Source organism: Macaca fascicularis, chromosome 11 (genome assembly GCF_037993035.2).
Source record: "Macaca fascicularis isolate 582-1 chromosome 11, T2T-MFA8v1.1".
Classification (NCBI taxonomy): Eukaryota; Metazoa; Chordata; class Mammalia; order Primates; family Cercopithecidae; genus Macaca; species Macaca fascicularis.
Window position 1 is genome coordinate 24,186,458 of NC_088385.1, and position 27,465 is coordinate 24,213,922.

General features: G+C 37.3%; 2 protein-coding genes across 10 annotated transcripts in view; one reads left to right on the forward strand and one right to left on the reverse strand.

Annotated features, from left to right (window-relative positions):
* Positions 1-27,465, reverse strand: part of SLCO1A2 (solute carrier organic anion transporter family member 1A2) — a 155,332-nt gene that overhangs the window by 108,082 nt on the left and 19,785 nt on the right. For 2 of the 9 annotated variants that reach the window (XM_045364836.3, XM_065523854.2), the window contains exon 3: positions 3,554-3,681. The exons of the other annotated variants lie outside the window; for them this stretch is intronic. The gene's annotated coding sequence lies outside the window, so the exon portion shown is untranslated. The remainder of the gene's footprint in view (positions 1-3,553; positions 3,682-27,465) is intronic. 9 annotated transcript variants of the gene reach the window in all.
* Positions 2,033-6,524, forward strand: IAPP (islet amyloid polypeptide). Its single transcript, XM_045364840.3, has 3 exons — positions 2,033-2,135; positions 2,466-2,560; positions 5,664-6,524. Exons 2-3 carry the CDS (start codon positions 2,481-2,483, stop codon positions 5,851-5,853), a joined length of 270 nt encoding a protein of 89 aa, XP_045220775.2. The 5' UTR covers positions 2,033-2,135; positions 2,466-2,480; the 3' UTR covers positions 5,854-6,524.

Here is a 27,465-nt window from a genome sequence, read left to right on the forward strand (position 1 = left end):
GTTCTTGGCTTTGTTCATGAAAGAATTCAGGGGCAAGTTAGAGGTAGAAGAAAAGAGCTTTGTTGAAGAGGCAATGTTACGGTTCTGGCATTTATGACTCTGTGATAATATAATATATAATATACAATAATGATAATATAAGCCCTTCAGGGCAGGGCTACCCCTTATGCAGAGAGTAGCAGCTTAGGGCGGTTTTGCAGTCATATTTGCACCCACTTTTAACTGCATGCAGATTAAGGGGTGGTTTAGGCAGAAATTTCAAGGGAAGTGGTAGTAACTTTGGGGTCATCCAGTCATTGCGGTGGAAAGAAGCAGTAACTCCTGGGTGTTGCTACAGCAATGGTAAACTGACATGGCACACTAGGGGGCGTGCTTTCCATTGGCCCTGTTTTAGCTAGTTCTCAATTTGGTCTGGTGATCAAGCCCTGCCTCTGGAGTCTAGTCCTTCCTCCTGCCTCATATTCACCTTATTAAGTACACTATCTTCTTACGGAAATGCATTATCATTCCAAATCTTTTGATTTTATTTTGTGTTTTTTTTTTTTTATTTTGGAATATCAGTAAATTTCACAGAAAATATTAAAATTGTAGAATCATTGAATAATTAGAACACAGATTCTAAACAAGTTTGTTTCTTTGGTCCTGAAATCCCTACCAAACACCTTCAAACTATGTTACTACAATTTCAATAAGTATGTGAAATCAATGAACTAATGTTTCTAGTTTGAGAACTTTAATTTTTTTAAGATTACACAGGCATGCACATTTTCACTGACAATTGAAATTTATTTCCTTTACATGACATTAAGTTGCTATATTAATAACTAAGATAACAAATATAATTTAGAAATACAAAAAAAGAGGCCGCGTGCAGTGGCTCACGCCTGTAATCCCAGCACTTTGGGAGGCCGAAGCGGGTAGATCACCTGAGGTCGGGAGTTCGAGACCAGCCTGACCAACATGGAGAAACCCCGTCTCCACTAAAAATACAAAATTAGCCGGGCATGGTGGAGCATGCCTGTAATCCCAGCTACTCTGTAGGCTGAGGCAGGAGAATCACTTGAACCCGGGAGATGGAGGTTACGGTGAGCTGAGATCGTACCTTTGCACTCCAGCCTGGGCAACAAAGAGGGAAACTCTGTCTCAAAAAAAAAAGAAAGAGAGAAAGAAATACAAAAAAAAAAAAAAAGAGCAATTTGGAGAAAGATTTAAAAACTAAGTCATTTTAAAAGACAAAGTACAAAGTACTGAGTCAAGCCATTCATAATGTTCTCATGAAGCTACAGGGAAACAAATCTGTTCTTTCAAAATAATTGCAAATTTCTGTGTAAGAATGAATGGAAAAAGTCATCCAAAAACTACTTGACTACATATACTTATGGATCTCTATGTAAGTGCCAACAAATGAATTTTTTTTATTCATTTGGTTATGTAGCAATTGTTCATTCTAATCTTGTTTTGTTCCCTGTCATATCTCTGGTACCTAGAATAATCCCTACCACGGAGTAGGTCTTCCATTACTCTTATGCTTTTAAATCTCCCCTCACTTCATTGTAAATGACTTTTGATTTCTCTTTTATGCCCTTTTTATACACCTTCCCCTAATATCTCCATTTATTTCTGAAGCTTCATAGGATTCAGCCATTGAGGTCACTTGGGTTTAGATATACCAAAAGTCTGTGATTTCTTTATTTGCATATATGCACATTTGTTGTTATTCTTACCACCTTCTATTAGTTCCTTACCATAAGATACACTTACTTCTTGAAAATTCACTTGTGTCTTACAAAGATGGCAAATTCAAACTTCGGCTGTGTATGACACACCATTAACTGCACAAGGACACTCTGTATTTGCTACGTTAATATTTGCTAATGAGTTAATGTAATAACGACCCATCTGCTTCTGCTGTCTGTGAGGTACTTTCTATCTATAGGGATGGAAATTAATGACAAGGCTCTCTGAGCTGCCTGATGTCAGAGCTGTGAAAAGTGTGAGGGGTATATAAGAGCTAGATTACTAGTTAGCAAATGAGGGGGTAAATACTCCAGTGGATACAAGCTTGGGCTCTTTTCTTGAAGCTTTCTTTCTGTCAGAGGCATTTGCTGATATTGCTGACGTTGAAACATTAAAAGGTAAAGAATTTCCTATTTCTGGGAAAGTTTTATTTATTTAGAAAAATGTACACTTGGTGTTAAATTCATGGTTTATTTCAAAGAAGGCTGAAGGGAGAACATATTACAATATAAATGTTCAGATTGTTTAGATAAGGAAATTGGGAAAGTAAAAATCTCAAAATTACTTGAAAAGTAGACAGTATTAGGGACTAAATCAATAAAAATTTTGATCCTTGTAAATTATGTTTTAAAAAGATGTTTCTTTTAAAAACTAGGCTCTAATTTAAAATTACATCAATTAGAACTGTAAGAAATCTCTTGATTTCAGTGCTGGATTATTCTTTGCAGAAAATTTGAGAAGCAATGTGCATTCTGAAGCTGCAAGTATTTCTCATCGTGCTCTCTGTTGCATTAAACCATCTGAAAGCTACACCCATTGAAAGGTTGGTAACTTTAAGATCCTATTTCTTCTGTAAAGTGTGGGAAAATTAGAATTAAATACTGTCAAATGACTAACAGCCTTAAATTTCTGACTATATCATGCTTAAGAACAGTACCTTCAGTTATTCCATTGTTGCTTGAATTCTGTGTTCTTTAAAGAATAACACCAGTGGCAAATAAATATCTTTGATGGAACTTCTGACAGACAAGAATGGATAATTCCAGTTACATATTTAGTTTCCAGCATATTTCCAAAAGAAATATGGTTGGAACTTAGAGGGGCAAAGCCAGAACATGAAGCAGAAAAAAAATCAAAAGGTAGTAATTTCTCCTATATTAACCTGATACTGAAACAAACCAGAGGAACTTAAGTAAAGCATATATTTTTGTACCAAGTGTAATTCTTTCTGTATATTTACTTAGATTTTTATTTTCCTCAAATGTCTCTGGAAATAGTCAAAACTTTTACATCTTGTGGAAATGGAAATGTATAGAAATAATCAGGAGCAAATTAATGTTTTTAAGAAATGAAACATAAAAGAACTAGTTAAAAAGTCATTTGCTGTTGGGGGATTTATTCTATATTGTTAGCTAGCTATTCTGTGAGTGAAACAGATTTATAAAAAGTTAATCTTCATACATATTACTTCTAAGCTGCTATAAACTTAATACTTTTTAAAATTACTTTCAATAGGGAGCATATACGTCAGGATTTCCTGGGAAGTCTTTGTATGAAAGGTTTCCTGACATTTAAATGGTAATTAAGGAAGTCTAAAAATTATGTCACGTAAAACTTTTAAGAGTAGTTACAATTTTCAAACTGAAACTTTAATACTGTAATTCTCCATTAATTTAAAGGATTACTAAGTTCAAATCTGTGCATAAGTCATAAATAATATAGTGAGGATTTGTTTGTGCCTAAATCAGTTTTGCTCCATACAGTCTTATGGGACTGAACTTACACACTCTTTAACACCAAGAAGAATTAAGTTTACCTTTGTAAAGAGTGTGCATTGTCATATTAGAACTCTTCCCATTAGAATGATCATCATCTTGTCTTTGTTTTCCTTTGAGATCATTTTTCTTGGAAGCCCATAGCAGTATGCAAAGATTTCTACAGCACCTATGTATAATAAATAGCAAGAATCATGTTTTTTGTCATTTCAAGACTTATTTAGTTTACAGGGTGTTCTTCTCAGAACTGACTCTAATTTTCTATTTGATTTTTATTGGATAAAAATAACTTTTAAAATGACATGAAGTTTCTGATAAGCAGAATAACTGAATGATGATAGGAAAATCAGTAGTATTTCCTACTATATCTGTTTATATCTTGATACTTTCTTTCAATAGATATGGAAATTTACTCAGCACATTTACCCTCTTTTTTAAAATTTTATTTTGAGACAGGATCTCTCTGTGTCACCCAGGCTGCTGGAGTACAGTGGTACAATCATGGCTCACTGTAGCCTTGACTTTCTGGGCTCAGGTGATCCTCCCACCTCAGACTCCCAAGTAGTTGGGACCACAGGCACCTGCCACCATACACAGCTAATTGTTTTATCTTTATTTTATAGGGAAAGGGTCTCCCTATGTTGCGCAGACTGGTGTCAAACTCCTGGGCTTAAGCCTTCCTCCTGCCTCAGTCTTCCAAAATTCTGGGATTATAAGAGTGAGCCACAGAACCCAGTCCATTATGATTTTATAGATGTTTGTTTGTTTATTATGAGAGAAACTTCTCTTAGAAATAGGGTAATATGTAATATAATATTACTTATTATTAAATGATTTTGGTGTTAGTCTAACAATCTTTAACTTTGAATTATTAGAAATCTTGTAAAACAATCTTCAAATTGCTTTTTAATGTGTTGCCTGAAATGAGTATGTTTGAACATTTGTTAAAAGGTGTATGATTTATCATGCTGAGATGTTAAATCATGTACTATTCTACGTATCTCACAGAAAGTTAGGAAAATATATGTGGAAAATGTGTCAAATTTTAAATTCTTTTCAAAAATAAAACTAATATTATTCAGCGTAATTTTCCTCATAAAATTTAATCATCTCATTAGAGATTTTTTCAATTTGTAAATGTATGAAATAGGATAAAAGGATCACATACTTTCCCACCAACTTTTTTACACTCCCTTGTAAATATCGGCCTGGCAGGTAATCAAAGGATAGTTAAAAATGTAATTACATAGATGCCAAGATGTAACCACTAGGATCTCCCTGCAGGAGCTCACATACTTCCACAGGTGAATGTTAAGAGCTGAGAGCAGGGAAGCACTTTAAAGCCATTTTTAAAACTCTGGAGCTACAATTTAAAAGAGAGGCAATTTAAGAGTTATACTTTGGCTTATTGTCATCTCTGCTTAAACTCTCTTAAAGTCAAGAATTTCCATGTGTATATGTGCCTGTAAGTGGTCAACAACTTTAATGTTTGTTACTAGCTGGTATGTTACCTGTCCAGGTAGTCAATGAGAAAAAAATGCCTGAAACCGGGGAGGTAATGCCTTTTATTAACCATTTTAGACATCTTTTTCCATCCTAAAGATTGCTTTACATAGAATCTTATATATGCTGAATAGTATATTTAGGTGAAAAGTCTTTTTTAGAAAAGCAATTTAGGCCGGGCATAGTGGCTCACGCCTGTAATCCCAGCACTTTGGGAGGCCGAGGCAGGCGGATCACGAGGTCAGGAGATCGAGACCATCCTGGCTAACACGGTGAAACCCTGTCTCTACTAAAAATACAAAAAATTAGCCAGGTGTGGTGGCGGGCGCCTGTAATCCCGGCTATTCGGGAGGCTGAGGCAGGAGAATGGCGTGAACCCGGGAGGCAGAGCTTGCAGTGAGCCGAGATCGCGCCACTGCACTCCAGCCTGGGCGACAGAGCAAGACTCTGTCTCAAAAAAAAAACAAAAACAAAAACAAACAAACAAACAAAAAAACCAACTCAGTCATCTAGGTGTTTGCAAACCTGAGTTACTTTTGTGAAAATTGTTTCTTTAGTTTTCATCAATACGAGATATTTGATGTCACGTGGCTGGATCCAACTAAAATAGTAAGGCTCTAACTTTTCACATTTGTTCCATGTCACCAGTCATCAGGTGGAAAGGCGGAAATGCAACACTGCCACGTGTGCAACGCAGCGCCTGGCAAATTTTTTAGTTCGTTCCAGCAACAACTTTGGTACCATTCTCTCATCTACCAACGTGGGATCCAATACATATGGCAAGAGGAATGCAGTAGAGGTTTTAAAGAGAGAGCCACTGAATTACTTGCCCCTTTAGAGGACGATGTAACTCTATAGTTATTGTTTTATGTTCTAGAGATTTCCTGTATAATTTAACACTGCCTTTTTCATTTCCAGTGTGAATATATGGTCTGTGTATCTGATGTTTGTTGCCAGGACATATACATTGTCAAAAGATTGTTTTATATACAGTACTAAGGTCCCGTAATAAAAATATGGTATCTTTTAAAGTGAAATGCTTTTACTATAGATATTTATTTTAAAGCATAAAAAAATCATTTTGGGACCTATATCTCAGTGGCACAGGTTTAAGAACAAAGGAGAAAACAGTAGTTTGAACCTTAGTAAATTGTAAACAGCTAATAATAAAGTTATTATTCTTAACTTTAGAAAATCAGTAATTGGGCCGGGCGTGGTGGTTCACACCCGTAATCCCAGCACTTTGGGAGGCCGAGGTGGGCAGATCACGAGGTCAGGAGTTCGACACCAGCCTGACCAACATGATGAAACCCTGTCTCTACTAAAAATACAAAACTCGGCTGGGCGTGGTGGCACATGCCTGTAATCCCAGCTCTTCAGGAGGCTGAGGCAGGAGAATCACTTGAACCCAGGAGGGGGAGGTTGCAGTGAGCCGAGACTGCGCCACTGCACTCCAGCCTAGGCGACAGGGCAAGACTCCGTCTCAAATTAAAAAAAAGAAAGAAAGAAAAAAAATTAGTAATTGTAAGTACCCCTGTTAAGCAAATTAGTAAATGTAAGTACCCGTGTTAAGCAATTCCTTTTTGCAGTAGATTTCTGAAATGATAGGATGCTGTTTTAAAAACAAAGAAAATCCTGCTCCTGACTCAGTCAAAATATTTTTTAAAGTCCATTGTTTGTTGTGCTTGCTGGTTCTAAGAGGCTATTTAAAAATATAAAACCACTTTGTATCCATGAGAGTTTCATTGTGTGTTAGCAGCAGTGAGCTTCTGTTAAATGTATATGCCCTTTATTCTGTCTAAGTGGCTTTCAGCAAACCTCAATCGTGTTTTTATGCAGGGTATTGCAAAACAACTTGTGTTCTATTAATCGTGTCTTCAGTTAAAAGACCACAGACGTCTGGAAACTATTTGCTGTATAGGAATTATTTCCTTTGTTTAATAAATTGGACATTTCTGGCAGAGGTTTATGTGTATGATACACTTTTTTTGATAGCAGCTGCAATGTTGGACAGGAGATGAAATGCTTTGCTTTGAGTCAGATTCTCATAGAATGAAGGGGTGGCCTGCCCCTCCACACCTGTGGGCATTTCTCCTTAGGTGGAACGAGAGACTTGAGAGAAGAAATGAGACACAGAGACAAAGTATAGAGAAAGAAAAAGTGGGCCCAGGGGACTGGCGCTCAGCATACAGAGGACCCACGCCGGCACCGGTCTCTGAGTTCCCTCAGTATTTATTGATCATTATCTTTACCATCTCGGAAAAGGGGAAGTGGCAGGACAATAGGATCATAGTAGGGAGAAGGTCAGCAGAAAGACATATGAATAAAGATCTCTGTGACATGAATGAGTTTAAGGAAAAGTGCTGTGCCTTGATATGCATATGCAAACAACTCTATAAACCTTTTTAGTGCATAAAGAGCAGCATTGCCACTAGCATGCCCCACCTTCAGCCCTAAGGCGGTTTCCTCCTATCTCAGTAAATAGAACATACAATCGGGTTTTACACTGAGACGTTCCATTGCCCAGGGACAGGCAGGAGACAGATGCTTTTCTCTATCTCAACTGCCCAGAGGCCTTCTTTCCTCTTATACTAATCCTCCTCAGCACAGACCCTTCACGAGTGTCAGGCTGGGGGACGATCAGGTCTTTCCCTTCCCATGAGGCCATATTTCAGACTATCACATGGGGAGAAACCTTGGACAATACCTAGCTCTCCTAGGCAGAGGTCCCTGCAAACTTCCGCAGTGTATGTATCCCTGGGTACTTGAGATTAAGAGAGTGGTAATGACTTTTAACAAGCATGCTGCCTTCAGGCACTTGTTTAACAAAGCACACCCTGCACAGTCCTAAATTAGTTAAACCTTGAGTCACCACAGCACATGTCTCTTGCAAGGACAGGGTTGGGGGTAGGGTTACAGATTAACAGCATCTCAAATACAGAACAAAATGGAGTCTCTTATGTCTACTTCTTTCTATATAGACACAGTAACAGTCTGATCTCTCTTTCTTTTCCCCACATAGAATATCTGCTTTTCCCTGACTTTGAGTTAGGAACCTATGGAAGTAGCATTAATTCAGATAAACTGCCATCATGCTGCGTTATGCCATTTCTAAAGGCACTCAACTTGTACTTTCAAAAAAATAGGAAAAGTAAGCATTTCAATCTAAGTGGAAATTTGACTCATTGACTTACCTTTCTATGTTAAAATTTCCCTATATGAAGTGTGTCTTAGATTACCAAATTGTAGAGGCTTTCATTGGTGGTGGTAAGTGGTAGTGGTCATGAGTGTATAGAGGCAGACAAATATATTTATAATACATTTTATGTCATGAATTACATATTGAAATAAATAGATGAATATATAGATTTATATTTGTGATGTTCAATTATTGGTCCTTCTTTCAAAGTGGACTCAAACCCAGTATTTCAAATTGAATAAGGTATAATTAAATTATAATCTCTCAAACTTATTTGAAAAATTTCCCACAATAGTCTACAGTTTTATTGTATATCCCATCTATATATAATATAAATATATATAACATAATATGTAATTTATAATATGCCATAATTTATAATATCAACATTATATTTAGGTTTATAAATATTACATATATGTGTTTGTCATTTAACATTATAATTTATTTCAACTCCCCCATCTCTCTTTCTAGTGTTAACAACATTTTTTTTTTTTTGAGACGAAGTTTCACTCTTTTTGCCCAGGCTGGAGTGCAATGGCGCGATCTCAGCTCACTGCAACCTCCGCCTCCCGGGTTCAAGCTATTCTCCTGCCTCAGCCTCCCGAGTAGTTGGGATTACAGGCATGCGCCACTATGCCTGGCTAATTCTGTATTTTTAGTAGAGATGGGGTTTCTCCATGTTGGTCAGGCTGGTCTTGAACGCCCGACCTCAGGTGATCCACCCGCCTCGGCCTCCCAAAGTGCTGGGATTACAGGCGTGAACCACCGCACCCAGCCCGTGTTAACACAATTTTAATGAGTGCATATGATGTTCAAGGACATTGGCTATGGTAGCATACAATTCCCAGGAATTAAACAAGAGGACTTATGAATAGTAACCCAACAACCTCTGGTGCTAGGGATTAAAATATAGTTTGAGTGACTCTATAACACTCTATAACACAAAGATTACTATGTGGATACATCAGATATTAATTGTAGATTTTATTCTAAAGTTTATTCATTCGATTTCTTATGAAAGTGAAGCATTTAGACAAATTCAGCATTATTTCCTTAGTTAGGTTGGTATTTGCAGCTCAGTAAGGAATCAGATACATTAAGGTTGAGAATGCCTTACTGCCAGGGAGCTTACTGAGTGTATTCTCTGGTTTCGCACAACTACTTTGGAAAAAAATAATGAGAATAACTAAATTACTGTAATTAGAGGTACCAACAGTAAAATTTTGGTGACTACGTTTATCTTAACCTTTCTCAGTGTGTACATGAAATCATAGGTACCCCTGAGTAACCTGAGTGAGTTAGGCTTCCAAGTGCTAGAATGGGTAGCTAGGCAAGCATGAGCAGTGACGAGAGGGTTCCCCAACCCTACCCACACCCATCTATGTCCCCATTCGCCCAACGCTCAACCAAGAATTATCAGGCGACCGTCAGCTGATGGTCAGGGGGTTGTCAAATTGTCTCTCTGAAATAATAACTGGTGGCAGCCAGCACCAGGGAAAGGTAGACTCCCAATAGATAGAAAACACCTGAAACTGATTATCAGCAGCTTCCAGATAAGATCTCAGAAGCTGGGTAAGTAGGCTCAAGTATATACACTAAGAGACAAAATGGCAGAGTTTAACTGGTATATGACCCCAAAAATAAATGCAACAAAAACAAAAATATATAAATGGGATGTAAGTAATTAAACTAAAAAGCTTCTGCACAGCAAGAGAAATAATAAACAGAGTAAACAGACAACCCACAGAATTGGAGAATATATTTGCAAACTACACATCCGATAAAGAACTAGTATCCAGAATCTAAAAGGAACTCGAACAAATCACCAAGAAAAAAATAAATAATCCCATTGACAAGTGGGCAAAGGACATGAACAGACATTTACTTTAAAAAAGATATACAAATGGCCAACAAACATGAAAAAAATGCTCAACATCGCTAATCATCAGGGAAATGCAAATCAAAACCACAATGAGACACCACCTTCCTCCTGCAAGAATGTCCATTATTAAAAAGTCAGAAAACAGGCGGGTGTGGTGGCTCACACCTGTAGTCCCAGCACTTTGGGAGGCTGAGGCAGGTGGACCATGAGGTCAGGAGATGGAGACCATCCTGGCCAACACGGTGAAACCCCATTCCTACTAAAATACAAAAAATTAGCCGGGCATGGTGACGCGTGCTTGTAGTCGCAGCTACTTGGGAGGCTGAGGCAAGGGAATCACTTGAACCCAGGGGGCAGATGTTTCAGTGAGCTGAGATCGTGCCACTGCACTCCAGCCTGGCAACAGAGCAAAACTCTGTCTCAAAAGAAAAAAAAAAGAAAAAAGAAAAAAGTAGAAAAACAATAGATAGTGTGTAAATGTGGGGAAAAGGGAATGCTTACACAATGCTAGTGAGAATGTAAATTAGTACAATCTCTATGGAAAAGAGTAAGGAGATTCCTTAAAGAGCTAAAAGTAGGTCTACCATTTGACACAGTAATCCTAGTACTGAGTATCTAACCAAAGGAACAGAGGTCATTTTATGAAAAACACACTTGCACACGTATGTTTATAGCAGCACAATTCACAATTGCAAAGGTGTGAAGCCAACCTAAGTGCCCATCAACTAATGAAAGGGTAAAGAAGATACGGTATTTACCCACTATGGGATACTACTCAGCCATTAAAAGGAATGAAATAATGTCTTTTGCAGCAACTGGGGAGGAGCTAGAGACCATTATTCTAAGCAAAGTAACACAGGAGTGGAAAACCAAAAACTGTATGTTCTCACTTTTAAGGGGGAGCTAAGCTATAGCTATGAGTTATGCAAAGGCATACAGAGTGATATAATGGACTTTAGAGATTCAGAAGGGGGGAGAATGAGAGGGGGCCAGTAATAAAGAACTATACATTAGATATAATGCACACTTCTTGGGTGACAGGTACACTAAAATATTAGAATTCACCACTATATAATTCATCCGTGTAACCAAAAACCACTTGTATCCCAAAAGCTATTGAAATAAAGAAATGACAATAAATTTTTTTTTTCTTTTTCTTTTTTTTTTTTTTTGAGACGGAGTCTTGCTCTGTCGACCAGGCTGGAGTGCAGTGGTGCGATCTCCACTCACTGCAAGCTCCGCCTCCCGGGTTCGCGCCATTCTCCTGCCTCAGCCTCCCGAGTAGCTGGGACTACAGGGGCCCGCCACCTCGCCCGGTTAATTTTTGTATTTTCAGTAGAGCAGGGTTTCACCGTGTTAGCCAGGGTGATCTCGATCTCCCGACCTCGTGATCCGCCCCATCTCGGCCTCCCAAAGTGCTGGGATTACAGGCGTGAGCCACTGTGCCCAGCCTAAATTTTTTTTTTCTTTTGAGACGGAGTCTCGCTGTTGCCCAGGCTGGAGTGCAGTGGCGCCATCTCGGCTCACTGCAAGCTCCGCCTCCCGGGTTCACGCCATTCTCCTGCCTCAGCCTCCCGAGTAGCTGGGACTACAGGCGCCCGCCACCTCGCCCGGCTAGTTTTTTGTATTTTTAGTAGAGACGGGGTTTCACAGTGTTAGCCAGGATGGTCTCGATCTCCTGACCTCATAATCCACCCGCCTTGGTCCCCCAAAGTGCTGGGATTACAGGCCTGAGCCATCACACCTGGCCAATAATAAATTTTTAAGAAAGAAAATGGCTGGTGCAGTGGTTCACGCCTGTAATCCCAGCACTTTGGGAGTCCGAGGTGGGCGGATCACGAGGTCAGGAGTTCAAGACAAGCCTGGACAACATGGTGAAACCCCGTCTCTACAAAAATACAAAAATTAGCCGGGCTTGATGGCAGAAACCTGTAATCCCAAGTACTCGGGAGGCTGAGGTGGGAGAATCGCTTGAACCCAGGAGGCAGAGATTGCAGTGAGCCAAGATAGCACCACTACACTCCACCCTGGGCGGCAGAGGAAACTCTGTCAAAAAAGAAAAAAAAAAAAGGAAAGGAGAAAGGAGAGGAAGCTAACTTATCTAAGATCACATAGTAAGGGTGGATTCAGGATTGAAACGCAGGTATATTGACTCAGAAGTCCAGAAAATTTCTGTACATCATGTCCAAATAAAAATATTTTTCTTTTACTCCCACTTTGCACTGTTTTATTGAATGTCAGACGGTGCCAAATCAGTTTGTCTTGAAACTGGACAAACAGGTCAGGCAAAAGAAGAATGAGACTAAAATAGTTATCACCTTGTCTGACATTGAGAATAACAATCTTTACCCTACCCATTATGGAATACTTTTGTTTTGTTTTATTTTGTGTTTTAAGGTTTTAACTGGAAGAAAGTTAAAAAAAAAATCAATACACTTATTAAATATTTCCAACACTGAAAGATTGCTGGTAGCACATCTTTTTTTTCTTCTAAAATCCAAATGGGATTGTTCTATTTTCTTTGTTCTGTATACAACTAAGAAAATTTTCTTTTATGGTTCAATAAAACCTTTACCGACTAAATAGATCCACATCCTGTAGCTGGTCCCTTAATGTCCTTCCAAAGGAACTTTGGTCTATATTTTCATCTGCCTCATTACTGCTTCCCTTATGCATTAACCATCCCATACCCCACACTCACCTGCCTCCACGTTCTTGCTTATACAACTTACTCCCTTGAAATATCCTTTCCTCACCTCTGGGATCTACACTGTACCCTGGTTCTGCTCAAAGACCACACTGTCCGTAGAGCCCGTCATGATTCTTTCAGTCATACATAGATAAGAGTCTTACACAGGTAAGAGTCTATATAAATACAGGTTCTGAATTTACAGACGTTCACTCAGTGACTGAACATGTTTAGTTAGCTTATTTTTATACTTGATGTGATATTAGTGGTTGGGATTTTGAGACCACCTTGAAGAAATTCACAGGTAGAACCTGTGACTAACTGAGGTCAAGGATGTATGAGTCATCTCTGTAATCCCCACAACATTTAAGCCCATTACTTGCCTATAACAGATGCTCAATACATATTGGTTGACTACATTTACTCTATGAATAATGAAAAAACAAATTATTTTAATATAGATTTATAATTTAATACAGTGTGATTAAGTTGATAGAGTGTGGCATCTTATACTTCCTTTGTAAAACAGGGATAGTAATATCTATCTTGCATAGTTTTCTTGAAGATTAGAAATAAAATATGCGAAGTATCTGTTATATCTTTAATGTCCAATCAGTGATAACTGAATTAACAATGATAACTACACAAACCAAAGAATGGTATGGTATTACAGTGGGTACTTTTTAAACTAATTTTATTAAGAATTTTAAAGGAGACAGAGAAGAAAATAAGTCAGTCACAAAAGCGGGTACAAAACAATGCAGGGAAAGGTTCAAAGATGAACAAAAAGGGAAACAGAATAATGAAATTAATCTCCCCAAATCCTAAATAAAATTTGCATAAGTAGATACCTTCTCTGCTCAAATAACAAAATGACACAAAGAAACTTGTACTGCACAACCACATCTAGAATTACAAAATTTTTAAAGAACCATAAAGATACTGGTTCTGAAAATCCACCGCTTCTCTGTGGGAACATTCCTTATGCTATTTAGAACAAAGGTTACATCAGTAAGAAGTGGCACACAAACCCTTGAAAGGATATCGCAGACAATATAGAAACAGCATATCTGGTAAGTTTATCAGGGTTGTAAGTAGATCAGAAGAGCAGGAAGAAATTCTAAAATTCTAAAACGATATAATTTAAGTAGTGAGAAATCTTACCACATAGATAACAAACTGCATTAATAAACACTTTAAAAATTGAAATCATGGATAGGCATTATAAAAAGAAAAATGAAATATATCAAAAAAGTGTCCACTTAGATTTTTTTAAACAATGAGAACACTTGGACACAGGAAGGGGCACATCACACACTAGGACCTGTCGTAGGGCAGAGGGATGGGGGAGGGATAGCATTAGGAGATATACCTAATGTAAATGACACATGTATACATATGTAACAAACCTGCACGGTGTGCACACGTACCCTAGAACTTAAAGTATAATGAAAAAAAATAAGAAAATAAAATAAAATGAAGAAAACTAAAAAAAACAAAAAACAAAAAAACAAAAAACCTTTTTTACCTTCATGGACATAATGCCCTGATTATCACATAAATAGATAAATACAAAACCTCTGGAACTGAAATGCTGAAAATTTAGTATAAGCTTACATGAAAGCTAAGAGGCTGTGGTCCCACATACAGCTATAACTCTTCTGTTTTCTGATCATTCACTTCTTTGTATAGACTCCATGCCTCCACTTTGGTAAATAACCTGATCAAGCAACAGATCTTGAGCAGAAACTCTGTCCAGAATTTACTCCATAAATTTCTATAATGTGAAACTCATTCTTGTGCATAATAAGTGCTTTTTAGTCAAAGAATCTCTCATTAAAAGACAAATCCTTCTTGAAATAAAAACTCTCGGCCGGGCGCGGTGGCTCAAGCCTGTAATCCCAGCACTTTGAGGGGCCGAGACGGGCGGATCACGAGTTCAGGAGATCGAGACCATCCTGGCTAACACAGTGAAACCCTGTCTCTACAAAAATACAAAAAAAATTAGCCGGGCGAGGTGGCGGGCGCCTGTAGTCCCAGCTACTCGGGAGGCTGAGGCAGGAGAATGGCGTGAACCCGGGAGGCGGGGCTTGCAGTGAGCTGAGATCCGGCCACTGCACTCCAGCCTGGGGGACAGAGCCAGACACCGTCTCAAAAAAAAAAAAAAAAAAAAAAAAAAAAAAAAAACTCTCGTCAATATCAAATAAGAGTTGAAGTTAGCTAACAGCTGGTTAAGAACAAAGCCCTAAGAGAACAGGATAGGCACCTTCAGCAAGAACATTGGTAGAGGAATGGTAGGGGTAAAGTGTAAGGAAAGCAAAACGGAAAAAGAGCAAAAGAGAAGGGCATGAAGGAGTCCTGTTACCGTACAATGTCTCTGGTTGGGCTTTGAGAGCCATATACATTTGCAATCACTTTTCTTCACACGTCTGGGTGTGATAAGGATTTAAAGCATCTATTTCACTCTGGTTTTGAAATCCTAATATGTTAACCTGGAGGATGGGTAGAGGAGGCTGGCACGACAAGACAGGGAAAGGAGCAAGACAACAGAAACATTTGTTTTTCTGAAGCTTCATCAGCCTTCTGAAAACAATATTTGATCCTTATGAGGTGCTTAGAAACCATATTTTTCTGGAACCCCTCCTGCAGAAAAGCCACTGGAAAATAAAAGAGGATATGAACCAGAACCAAGCCCTTGGAGTACCCAGATATTCAAACTCAGTTTTCAGAGCTTTATTTGATTTTAAGTTTATGATTATTATCTGGCTATACCAAGAGATATTGTCTAAGTGTTTTCAACTTTCATATTAAAGTAAAATTTAAAATTTAAAGAATGTCTTGCTGTGATGCTGAAGAGCAAAAAATCAATAGGACAGTGAAAGATACTACAGTAGAGTCATTGGTGCAGTGGGAAAGACAGGATTTTTTGAATCAGGCAAACATTTGTTAGGATACTGGCTGTTTTTTAAAACTTTGTATACATATCTTGACTTCTTTTTGCTTCAACTTTCTTATTTATATATTTTTAAAAATCTGCCTTGCAAAGATATGAGGATGAAATAATGTATAAAAAACCCTTAGCATATAACAATACCTAGTGATAAGGTTTGACTGTGTCCCCAGCAAAATCTCATCTTGAATTGTAGCTCCCCTAATCTCCACATATTGCGGGAAGGACCCTGTGGGAGGTAATTGAATCATGGTGGTGGGTTATTCTCATGCTGTTCTCATGATAGGGGATAAGTCTCACGAGATCTGATGGTTTTATAAAGGGCAATTCCCCTGTACTTCTCTCTTGCCTTTTGCCATGTAAGATGTGTGTTTGCTTCTCCTTCACCTGCCATGATTGTGTGGCCTCCCCAGCCATGTGGAACTGTGAGTTCATTAAATCTCTTTTTCTTTATAAATTACCCAGTCTCAGATATTTCTTCACAGCAGTATGAAAATGGACTAAAGCAGTAAATCGGTACCAGGATTAGTGGGGCGCTGCCGTAAAGATAACTAAAAATATGGAAAAATGTGGAAGCAACTTTGGAAATGGGTAACAGGCAGAGGTTGGATAGTTAGGAGGGTTGAAGAGAAAACAGGAAAATGTGAGAATGTTTGGAAATTCCTAGAGACTTGCACGGCTTGGGAGACAGGAAAATGTTGGAAAGTTTGGAACTTCCTAGAGACTTGTTGAATGGCTTTGATCAAAACACTGATAGTGATTTGGACAATGAAGTGCAGGCTGAGGTGGTCTCATATGGAGATGAGGAACTTCTTGGGAACTAGAGCAAAGGTGACTCTCGCTATGCTTTAGCAAAGAAACTGGTGGTTTTTTGCCCCTGCCCTAGAGAATTTTGAACTTGAGAGAGATAGGGTATCTGATGGAAAAAATTTCTAAGCAGCAAAGCATTCAAGAGGTGACAGAGCATAAAAGTTTGGAAAACTTGCAGCCTGACAATGCAGTAGAAAAGAAAAACCCATTTTCTGGGGAGAAATTCTTGCCAGCTGAAGAAATTTACATAAGTAACAAGAAGTCAAATGCTAATCACCAAGATGATGGGGAAAATATCTTCAGGGCTTGCCAGAGACCTTCACAGCAGCCCCTCCCATCCCAGGCCCTGAGTCCTAGGAAGGAAAAATGATTTCCAGGGCCAGGTCCAGGGCCCTCCTGCTGTGCACACCCTTGGAACTTGGTGCCTTGCATCCCAGCCACTCCAGTCGTGGCTAAAGGGGCCAAGATACAGCTCGAGCTGTGGTTTCAGAGGATGCAAGCCCCAAGCCTCAGCAGCTTCCATATAGTATTGACCCTACGGGTGCATAGAAGTCAAGAATTGAGGTTAGGGAATCTCTACCTAGATTTCAGAAGATGTATGGAACGCCTGGATGTCCAAGCAGAGGTTTGCTGTAGGGGCAGGGCCCTCATGGCGAACCTCTGCTAGGGCAGTGCAGAAGGAGCATGTGGGGTTGGAGTCCCCCCACACAGAGTCCCCAGTGGGATACTGCCTAGTGGAGCTGTGAGAAGAGGGCCACTGTCCTCCAGACTCCAGAATGGTAGATCCACCAACAGTTTGTATCGTGCACCTGGAAAAACAACACAGACACTTAACACCAGCCCATGAAATCAGCCAGGAGGAGCACTGTATCCTACAAAACCACAGAGGTGAAGATGTACAAGGCCATGGAAGTCCACCTCTCGCATCAGCATGACCTATATATGAGACATGGATCAAAGGAGATCATTTTGGAATGTTAAGGCTTAATGACTGCCCATTGGATTTTAGACTTATGTGGGGCCTGTAGCCCCTTTGTTTTGGCCAATTTCTCCCATTGGGAATGGGTGTATTTACCGAATGCCTGTACCCCTATTGTATCTAGGAAGTAACTTGCTTTTGATTTTGCAGACTCATAGATAAAAGGGACTTGCCTTGTCTCAGATAAGACTTCGAACTTGGACTCTTCAGTTAATGCTGAAATGAGTTAAGACTTTGGGGGACTGTTGGAAGGGCACATTGTATTTTGAAATGTGAGGACATAAGGTTTGGGAGGGACCAGGGGCAGAATTATGTGATTTGGCTGTGTCTCCACCCAAATCTCATTTTGAATTATAGCTCCCATAATCCCCATGTGTCATGGAAGGGACCCAGTGGGAAGTAATTAAATCATGGGGGCAGGTTTTTCCCATGCTCTTCTTGTGATAGTGACATTTCACAGGATCTGATGGTTGTATAAAGGGCAGTTCCTTTGTACTTCTCTCTTGCCTGCCACCATGTAAGATGTCCTTTGCTCCTCCTTCTTCTTCCACCATGATTGTGAGGCCTCCCCAGCCATGTGAAACTATGAGTCCATTAAACCTCTTTTTCTTTATAAATTGCCCCATCTCGGTTATTTCTTCATAGCAGTATGAAAATCGACTAATACCCCTAGCAATACAACACTTTAGTAATTTTAAACTGTAATCATAAACTAAAATTCTAGGATCCTGTGGCATTGACCAAAGCATGAAGTGCTCAAAAATATTATGCCACTTCACTACTTTCATATAAGGCCCTTTCTTGATTCTAAGACTTCTGGAAAAAAAAATAAGGAAATATGTAAGCCCACAGGTCAAGATGTTTAGGAAATTCTAATAGCTGCAACTGGTAAAATGCTGCAAGTGTAGGATTTGTCTTCCAAAGTACATGCAAACATAAACCTAGCCCCTTTTGTACCTCATCATTATAAATACCATAATACAGCAATCCAATGGATGTTTAAATGTGACTATTTTTAAGACATAATGTACTGAGCCTCTTCAATAGCTTTAAAATCTCTTACATCTGTAGTACACGTTGCCCTGTCAATATATGCGAGTTTAGGAGCTGAATAACCTAAAATGGGTAATGTACTACTTTACAACCAAATATGAGCTAGGGTCACTGTGACCAGTAATCTGAGGTAAATTGTTTTTTCATCTATAGTAGAGGAAGGCATCAAGATATCAATTTACTTGTCAAAAATAGTTATAATTATTACAGGTACATTGTACTGTATGTTTGTATCTGGAAATTACCCTCTGCAAAGCTTATGTTATTACCACCTACACGTTTTGCTTTCTCACTTTTCTTATAAATATATATTTAAAACTTTATTTAGTCTGTAGAAATACCCGCAAATATGGCCAAAATGTTATGCAGATAAGACTTATTAACAAGTTAAGATCCAGATGCAGATTAAGACTTATTAAGTCTTATCCAATGCAGATAAGATTTATTCATAAGCTAAGATCCTAAGTTAACAAATGATCAGTGTGCCAACTGGAAACCAGAAATTCAAAACACTGTACAAAACAAAATTCTAACCTCTGTACTCTTCCATATCCATATGAAGAACTTATTTTTTCATGTAAATGGAACAAAATATATTATAGCAAAATCAAAGATTTTTTGACATGACATTATAGTTCATATTGAACTTAGCTATTAGACAGCCCAACCAGTAAGTCCCATCTAGCATGGATTTTAACACCAAGATTTACAGCATAAAGAGTAGGCACACACATACAAATCACCAATGGCATAAGTGCCACTAAGAAATGAAGAAAAAAAATCATGCACCCACAGAGATGCAAGAAAGAAAATGAATAGGAAAAGTAAACTATCTTGTTTCTTCTTCAAAATAAAATGCTTCCTATGGGCTTTTTATTATATAATGCTATTATATTACTAATTATAGTATATAATTATATTACTAATGAACTTTTACGTTAAAATTAAATTACTTTTTTTTTTTTTTTTTTGAGACGGAGTCTCGCTCTGTCGCCCAGGCTGGAGTGCAGTGGCCGGATCTCAGCTCACTGCAAGCTCTGCCTCCCAGGTTTACGCCATTCTCCTGCCTCAGCCTCCCGAGTAGCTGGAACTATAGGCGCCTGCCACCTTGCCCGGCTAGTTTTTTGTATTTTTTAGTAGAGACGGGGTTTCACAGTGTTAGACAGGACGGTCTCGATCTCCTGACCTCGTGATCCGCCCGTCTCGGCCTCCCTAAGTGCTGGGATTACAGGCTTGAGCCACCGCGCCCGGCCAAAATTAAATTACTTTTAATGGCTAAAAGACATAATTACTTGTGCACCAGCCTAATATTTACATACTGTTTCTTCATTTTAAAATGCAAATACATGTATACTGTTACACTAGATTACCATGTTTTATTCTTATAAAAATAGATGGGATCGTAGATAGTTACTATCAAAAATGTGTGATTTGTAAGACAAAAATGCTGGTGAACTATGTTCACATTACCAGCTATTTATTTCTAGAGTTTTATAGAAAATTTTAAATCACAGAAAGATATTTGTAGTGTCAGGAGGCATCTGACCATACAGGCCAAACTTAAGTAAACTTATATAGTTTTGAGTTTCTAAATTACTGTTGCATACTTTATTTTACTCAAAAACATCATCATATGGACCTTAGACCGTGTCTAATGTCCACAGAAAGGAAAAGAAGGTAAACTTGTGAAAGATAGCCTTTTAAAAATCTGAAATACAAACATATTTATAGTTAAAATGATGATAAGGTTTGTAAAACGCAATGCAGGAGGTTGTAGAAGAATAAAGATACTATTTTCTTATTCCCCAACTTCTAATTTCCCCCAACAACATTTCCCAGTCTACATTTTCCTATTTTTTTTTCCTGTCTTGCAAACATTTACATCATATATTGCACTTGGATGACATTTTGGAACACTCAAGCTGCTACTGTAACAATGGAATTGATACTAACTTTGAAATCCAAATAACAGAAATATTTCTGATGCTTTGGTGATTGCCAAGGGGCCATCTTGGTAGATCTCTTAGGCTTCCTAGAATTGACTCAAATAGGAGATATCTAAATCTTCTTTTGCTGAATCCTAAAAAGATTATATATCCACATAGCATATAAAAAATGAGATAAATTATGTAAAGTCCCTCTTAGAGAGCCTGAAATGTTATAAATTTCAATAATTGGTAGCTCCTGCTGCTAGACAAATTAACTGAAAAGTTGTCAGCCTTCAGCTCTGTCTTGTCCTTGTTCTGCCACTAAGTAGCAGTATTAAGCAACCCCTAAGCCATTTTTTATTTTCTGTCCCCATTTCAAAGGTAGGACATGTCTTTGAACACTTATTTGTTTTGGCTGTCTTACAAGAAATAACGATTTCAAGAGATTTAAAATGTATAAATTTCTGAAATTTTTCATGTAAATGTAACAAAATATTACAGCAAAATCAAAGATTTTTCTGACATTATAGTTCATACTGAATTTAGATATTAGACAGCCTTACCAATGAGTCCCATTTAGCATGGATTTTAACACCAAGATTTACAGCATTATTATAAGTGATGAATTCTCCTTTGAAAATATCCATTTATAGAGGAGCCCAAATTTGATTCAAATGCTTTGACTGTCCTTATCAATTTCCATCTCATGGAGATGATGACATGCCTCTCAAACAAAATCTATTCCATGATTCATGAAGTTGTCTGTAAGTTAAATGGTAAAATATATATATAACCTGAAAAACTAGTAACAGCATGCCAAAGTGAGGAGAGTTGCAGAAGGAAAAATTATAATTCTAGTGTCTTTCTGAGCATAAGGACAATATTTACCGAAAGAGGTGTGTTATTGAAAAATACTCGAAAGTTGTGATAATGCACTGTTGTACTCCCAAGCAATATTTACATTTGAAAAGGATAGTAGGCGCAGGTAACTTGAACAAATGGGATGTATATGGTGATATTAGAAAAGAGGCTAGTTCTTCCTCCACTGCCTATCAAATTCATTTTATAGGACCAGTTTTTTTTTGTTTTTTTTTTTTAATTCCACTGACACTAACTGTAATCTCAAACAGGCTGCACTACTTTCCATTGACTTTCAAAAGGAAAAAAAAAAAAGCCTTCTGGTCACTTTTAGTTCCCCCAAAAGGCGCAGTTCTGGATTAATATGTCTAGTTCACTTCGCACTTCATGTAAACCAAATCTCCTTCCCTCCCACTATATCAGGTCCAAAGTCTACATTTGAGAAAGAGGGTCTAGGTTATTTATCTATTTTTCATCCTAGTTTCTCTCCTTCTGCCTTCCTTTTTCTCCTACAATTGAACAAAGCTGTTCTATCTCCTCTAGAGTTGAAACTTAAAGGGGAAGAGTTAATGAAGGAAGAAATGTCTTCCTTGATTCCTTTGCCCAGGGCAGTATCTAAAACTGACTCTTTCTCTTAAGGCCACTTTCTTGAATTCTTTGGAGATCCTACCCCTCATTCATGGTCTGACACCTGCAGTATCTTTGGCAGGGTAAATGCATCTCCTCTGATTATCACATCCAATTTCTCCCTGCAACTTTAGATATTCAACCTACACTTTTAGCCTCTTTCTACTAAACTCTCATCACCACTCCATACGACCCAATCATTCTGGATGCAAGACAGCCCCAAACTAGCTCTGGGTAACCCATGGCTGGCGGGCGTGAAGCTCTTTTTTAAATGTGACCTTCTCTTCAATTCACCTCCTGGCAGGTGGATCCAGCCACAGCCTTTTGCCTTTTAGACTTCTTGAATTTCTTAAATATGAATTGGACGCCAGTCCCCTGTGTCTCCCAAACTGCAGAGGACAAATATAAAGCACTCTGAGCAAACTTAAAGTTATGCTCCCTAGGCTTTAAATCAGAAGAAAGAATAGCTTACCTTTCCCTAACAGAAGTGAAAGTGGGACTCACAGCACAACTCTCTCTACAGAAACGACTTTTATCTTTATCTCCACCCTTTGATCTCTAGTGCACCTCTCTACCTGCACAACCTGTTACACATGCTGGCAATGAGAGTTTTCACAAACCCTGTTCTTGTATATTTTACAACTTTATTTTACAAGTTCCCTAGGTGGTCTAAAACAGGTTCTCCAAACCAAGGTATATGAATATTTAGAATGCATGAAATTTTCCAAGGGGTACATGAACATTAATAGTTTTAAAAGAAGTCACTTTCAATTCTTCATTTTCCATGTGGACCCTTTTGAAAAGCCAACCTCTCTAAAAATGTATCTTAAGTTTAGTCATCATGCTAGTCCTTCTTTCCCAACCCTTGGCCTCTGCATAATTTCCTTTTCAAATGTTACAAAAGGAAGGACTTATCTCTCACCGATTCTAAATCTTACTGTGGCATATTTCATCCTCCTCTCCTATAATCAAATAATTCATGCCTCCTGGGGTAGAATCACATGAGACCATATTTCTCTAAGTCTCCTGTTTAGCACTGGCCAAATACCTTATGTTTTGTAGTTAATTTTCCACCAGAAGATTTCATTGTACACTTAAAATCAGAATATATATATATGCAGATAAAGATCAAGATCACATAATGAGAACACAACTGATAATAAACCCTCTATCAATCTAGCAATAGGTAGAACACAGACATGGTTCACACTGCACAGTGATTTTCATTGCTTCCCCAAAAGCAATCTAGGTAACAATGCATTAAACCTTAGAAAACCAGTTTCCTTTATTTAAGATTAATTACTCCCATTCAGAGAATGATAAACTCTGATTCTACTAGATGCATAATAAGAAACATAACCATTTTCAATTGTGAAAGAAATTCTAATCAATATAGATATAAAATTCTCAAAAATATTTATTTCTGTTGCTCTGTCAAGATTTTTGAAGCTGCTTAGAGACCAGCCAGATTAAAAATTTTTAATTTGGCAAAGATAAATAAATCTTTGCTCAGCTTATCAAAGAAAGTTCTGCAATAGACAATGTCCAATTTAATTTTTTTAGGCTGATATAATCTATGTGTAGCTTCAAAAACAAGGTGACTATAAGAGATAAACAGATACAGTTAGTAATCCTTTTTTCAATCTAGATAAAATTGTAAGGTATATTTCTCAGAAATCAGCAAAATGAAAGATTCTAATAACTAATGTATTTTTCTGTAAAAATTTTGAATGTTTTCAACAGACTTGAAAGAAAACCAACGTATCAATTGACAGTAATTTTTGATATTGCAACACAATTTGAATTTTGACATATAACTATAGAGGGTTCAAATAACCAAGTGACATTACTGTAGTAAAATGCCTTCCCTCAACACCATCTTCATGTAAACATATTTCCTAGTGCTTACTTCTATAAAATAATAACAGAACTGATAATAAACCTTGTATCAATCTAGCAATAAGCAGAGCACAGCCATGGTTCAACATTGCACAGTGACCTTCGTAGAGAAAATATAAATCTAGGGTGTCTGTAAGTGAAAACCCCCTTTCCAGATTAGGTGCTCATAGATTTCAAGAAAGAAACATGGGCCCATGCACAAGACAGTGCTTCAAAAGACAGTGTCTATGTACATCTTTCTTCCCATTCTGGTCAGCTTGCCTTAGTGGCTCAGCAACAGTATAAAATATTGGGCCAGTGCAGTAGTCTGTAATCCCAGCACTTTGGGAGGCCAAGCTGGGCAGATTATTTAAGTCCAGAAGTTGGAGGCCAGCCTTGGCAACATGATGACACCCCATCTTTACACACATACACACACACACACAAATTAGCCAGAAGTCATGGTGGATGTCTGTAGTCCCAGCTACTAGAGAGGCTGACATGGGAGGATCTCTTTAGCTCAGGAGGTAGAGGCTGCAGAGAGCTGTGATCGTACCACCACACTCCAGCCTGAGTGACAGAGTGAGACTCTGTCTCAGAAATAACACACACACACACACACACAACAAAAACAAAAACAAAAAAAAACACAAGAAAAAGAAATGTGCAGGGAGACATACCGCAGTTACAGCAAGCTATTCCTGAACAAGGCGATATGGCCACCTCTACAAAATCAGCTGTGCACAGAGAAGAAAAAGTGCTTAGAATGCTGGTCCTGGGGAATAGTAAATTATCCCAGCAAGAGGCTTGCATAACATTTTTTTTTTTGTATTTAGATATTTTTCAACACCTGGGAGTGGGTGGTACACTCAAGCCACTAATACCAATGGCTAAAAAGCTTAATTCACATAAAATAACAGATCCTTCCACTAGTATTTTGCTAACAATTGCTTACCATCTTGTCAGGAAGATGATGATGATAGTAACATAGCAGGCACTTAACAAAGCACCATAAGTGTGCTGTGAAATAACCAAGCTAGTCTCATGAAAATCAGGAACAAATAAAGGTTGCCAGCTAATATAATTATTATTCATCACTGTTTTGATATTTCTTGCATTAGCTAATACAAGCAAATGAGAAAATGAAATTAATACATAAATATTGTAAATTTAAAAACAAAATATATTTAATTATAGAAAATTACTAATACTGGCCGGGCGCGGTGGCTCAAGCCTGTAATCCCAGCACTTTGGGAGGCCGAGACGGGCGGATCACGAGGTCAGGAGATCGAGACCATCCTGGCTAACACGGTGAAACCCCGTCTCTATTAAAAAATACAAAAAACTAGCCGGGTGAGTTGGCGGGCGCCTGTAGTCCCAGCTACTCAGGAGGCTGAGACAGGAGAATGGCCTGGGAGGCGGTGCTTGCAGTGAGCTGAGATCCGGCCACTGCACTCCAGCCTGGGCGACAGAGCGAGACTCCGTTCAAAAAAAAAAAAAAAAAAAGAAAATTACTAATACTTGCAAAACACAAAAAAGTTCCTATATTGTAATTAATAAAAGAATTTGATACAGAAACATGATACAAAATATATAAAACCAAAGGCTTTTCTTTATACTGGCAGTATAATACAAAAATTAAAATAAAAATGAAATAGCATTCATAATAACAATCAAACTATAAAGTACCCCAGAAAACTTTAACAAAAATGTGCAACTGTATGAAGAAGAATACAAAATTTTATATTGAAGGTCATCTTGCATGAATTAAGAAAAACTATCATGCTTACTGGACCAAAGAAAATCCATAATATTATTAAAACCTTTATCTTTCCTAAATAAATATAAATATATAACGCAATTTTAATCATTATTTTCTTGAGATACTAATTTTTATTTGAATTTTCCTTTATGATTTTAAATGATTTTTAATTTTAATTATTTTTTATTTTGTTTATTTCTACTTTTTAGTTTGACTTTAAATTTTATAAGGAAGAATAAATATGTAAGATTTGCCTAAAAATATTGAAAAAGATGGTAGGTACCTGACATAGGAGATACTAAAACCTTCTGTGATATTAATTTGATTAAAATACCATGTTATGACCACAAAAAATGTACAAGTTACTGTACAAAACTGAGTTTATAACTACAACCAATATAAATATAAATTAAAATGTGTTATATGATAAATACTTCAGCAGAAATATACATATACATAATAAATACATAATAGCTCAGCAGAGAAAGTATAGCTTATTTAATAAATGATTTTATAATTATAATTAGATCTTCATTCAACAAGAAAAGAGTGGTATTCCTGCATAATGCCATGTTTAAAGATGAAAAAGAGCAATAGATTAGGGATTTTAATGTTAAAATAAAATGTAAAAAAAATGTGAAAAATAAGAGTAATGTTAGGTTAAAGAAAAACTTTTTTAAAAAAAGACAAAAAAAATAAGAAACTATAATGGAAAAAAATTATAGAGTCTACTTCTTTAATAGTACAAATTTACACAAAGGCAAAAAATACCATAAATAAGTTTTTTAAAAAATAGAGAACATGTTTGAAATGTATATGAGAGGTAAGCTTTATAACTCTAATGTAAAATAGAGAACTTCTACAAATTGAAAAGAAAAAGCAAACATGGGTAAAATGTATGAACTAGGGTTTATAAAAGAGGAAAATGGCAAATAGACAAAAATTATTATAACCTTTTTATAAAAGATGCTAAATCTCACTGGTGTCCAAGGAAATGTGATTGAAAAGTAGCACAATACCCTCATTTTTGCATATAGTAAATTTAAAAATTTTTTTGAAAGATTTATCACATACAATGGAATGGGGTGGAGAAGTGATGGGATTGTATATTGCAGTACACGATGTTTCTTCATTCCACTTTTGGAAATTCATTCTGCAGAAATAGATATTCTTATCTCAGGATTTATGGACTAACCACGATTTAGATATACATGCTGACCTAGAGGGATGTCCATAGTTCATAAATGATTACAGCAACAAGTCAAGATATGTATGTAATGATGATCCTATATTTGTGAGTAAAAATTGTAGGGGAGCATATGTGTATAATTACATACATCATGTATGTTTTATGTGAGCATAGAAAGAAATGTAAAAAGATATGTGCAAAATTGATTTTTTTTATATACTCCTCTGTTACTTGGCTTTGAAAAACTAATGTTCTCATTTTTGAACTTTAAAAGAAAACTCAAAAAAAATGTGTATATGTGAGTGTTAAGTGTGTAGCTATGCACGTTATAGACAACTAATGTTCTAAGATTTCTAGAGAGAGAGAGACATGTGAAGAACACGGGGCTTGATCAGAATTGGAATGATGGTTGTGGAAGAACTGGATAAACAAAAAGGGACTTTCCAGGCCAATGACAAGACAGGAGGAAAACAACATTATCCAGAATCATTTAGACATACTTCTAATGCTCCAAGCCACTTGTAACTACATATTTAAAAACTCAATGTAAACCTGTATCTGTGCATGCATAAACAAACAACATTATTATTACTTCACAAAACGAATCCTGCATTAAACAGAATTGTCATTGCTATAGGAATGT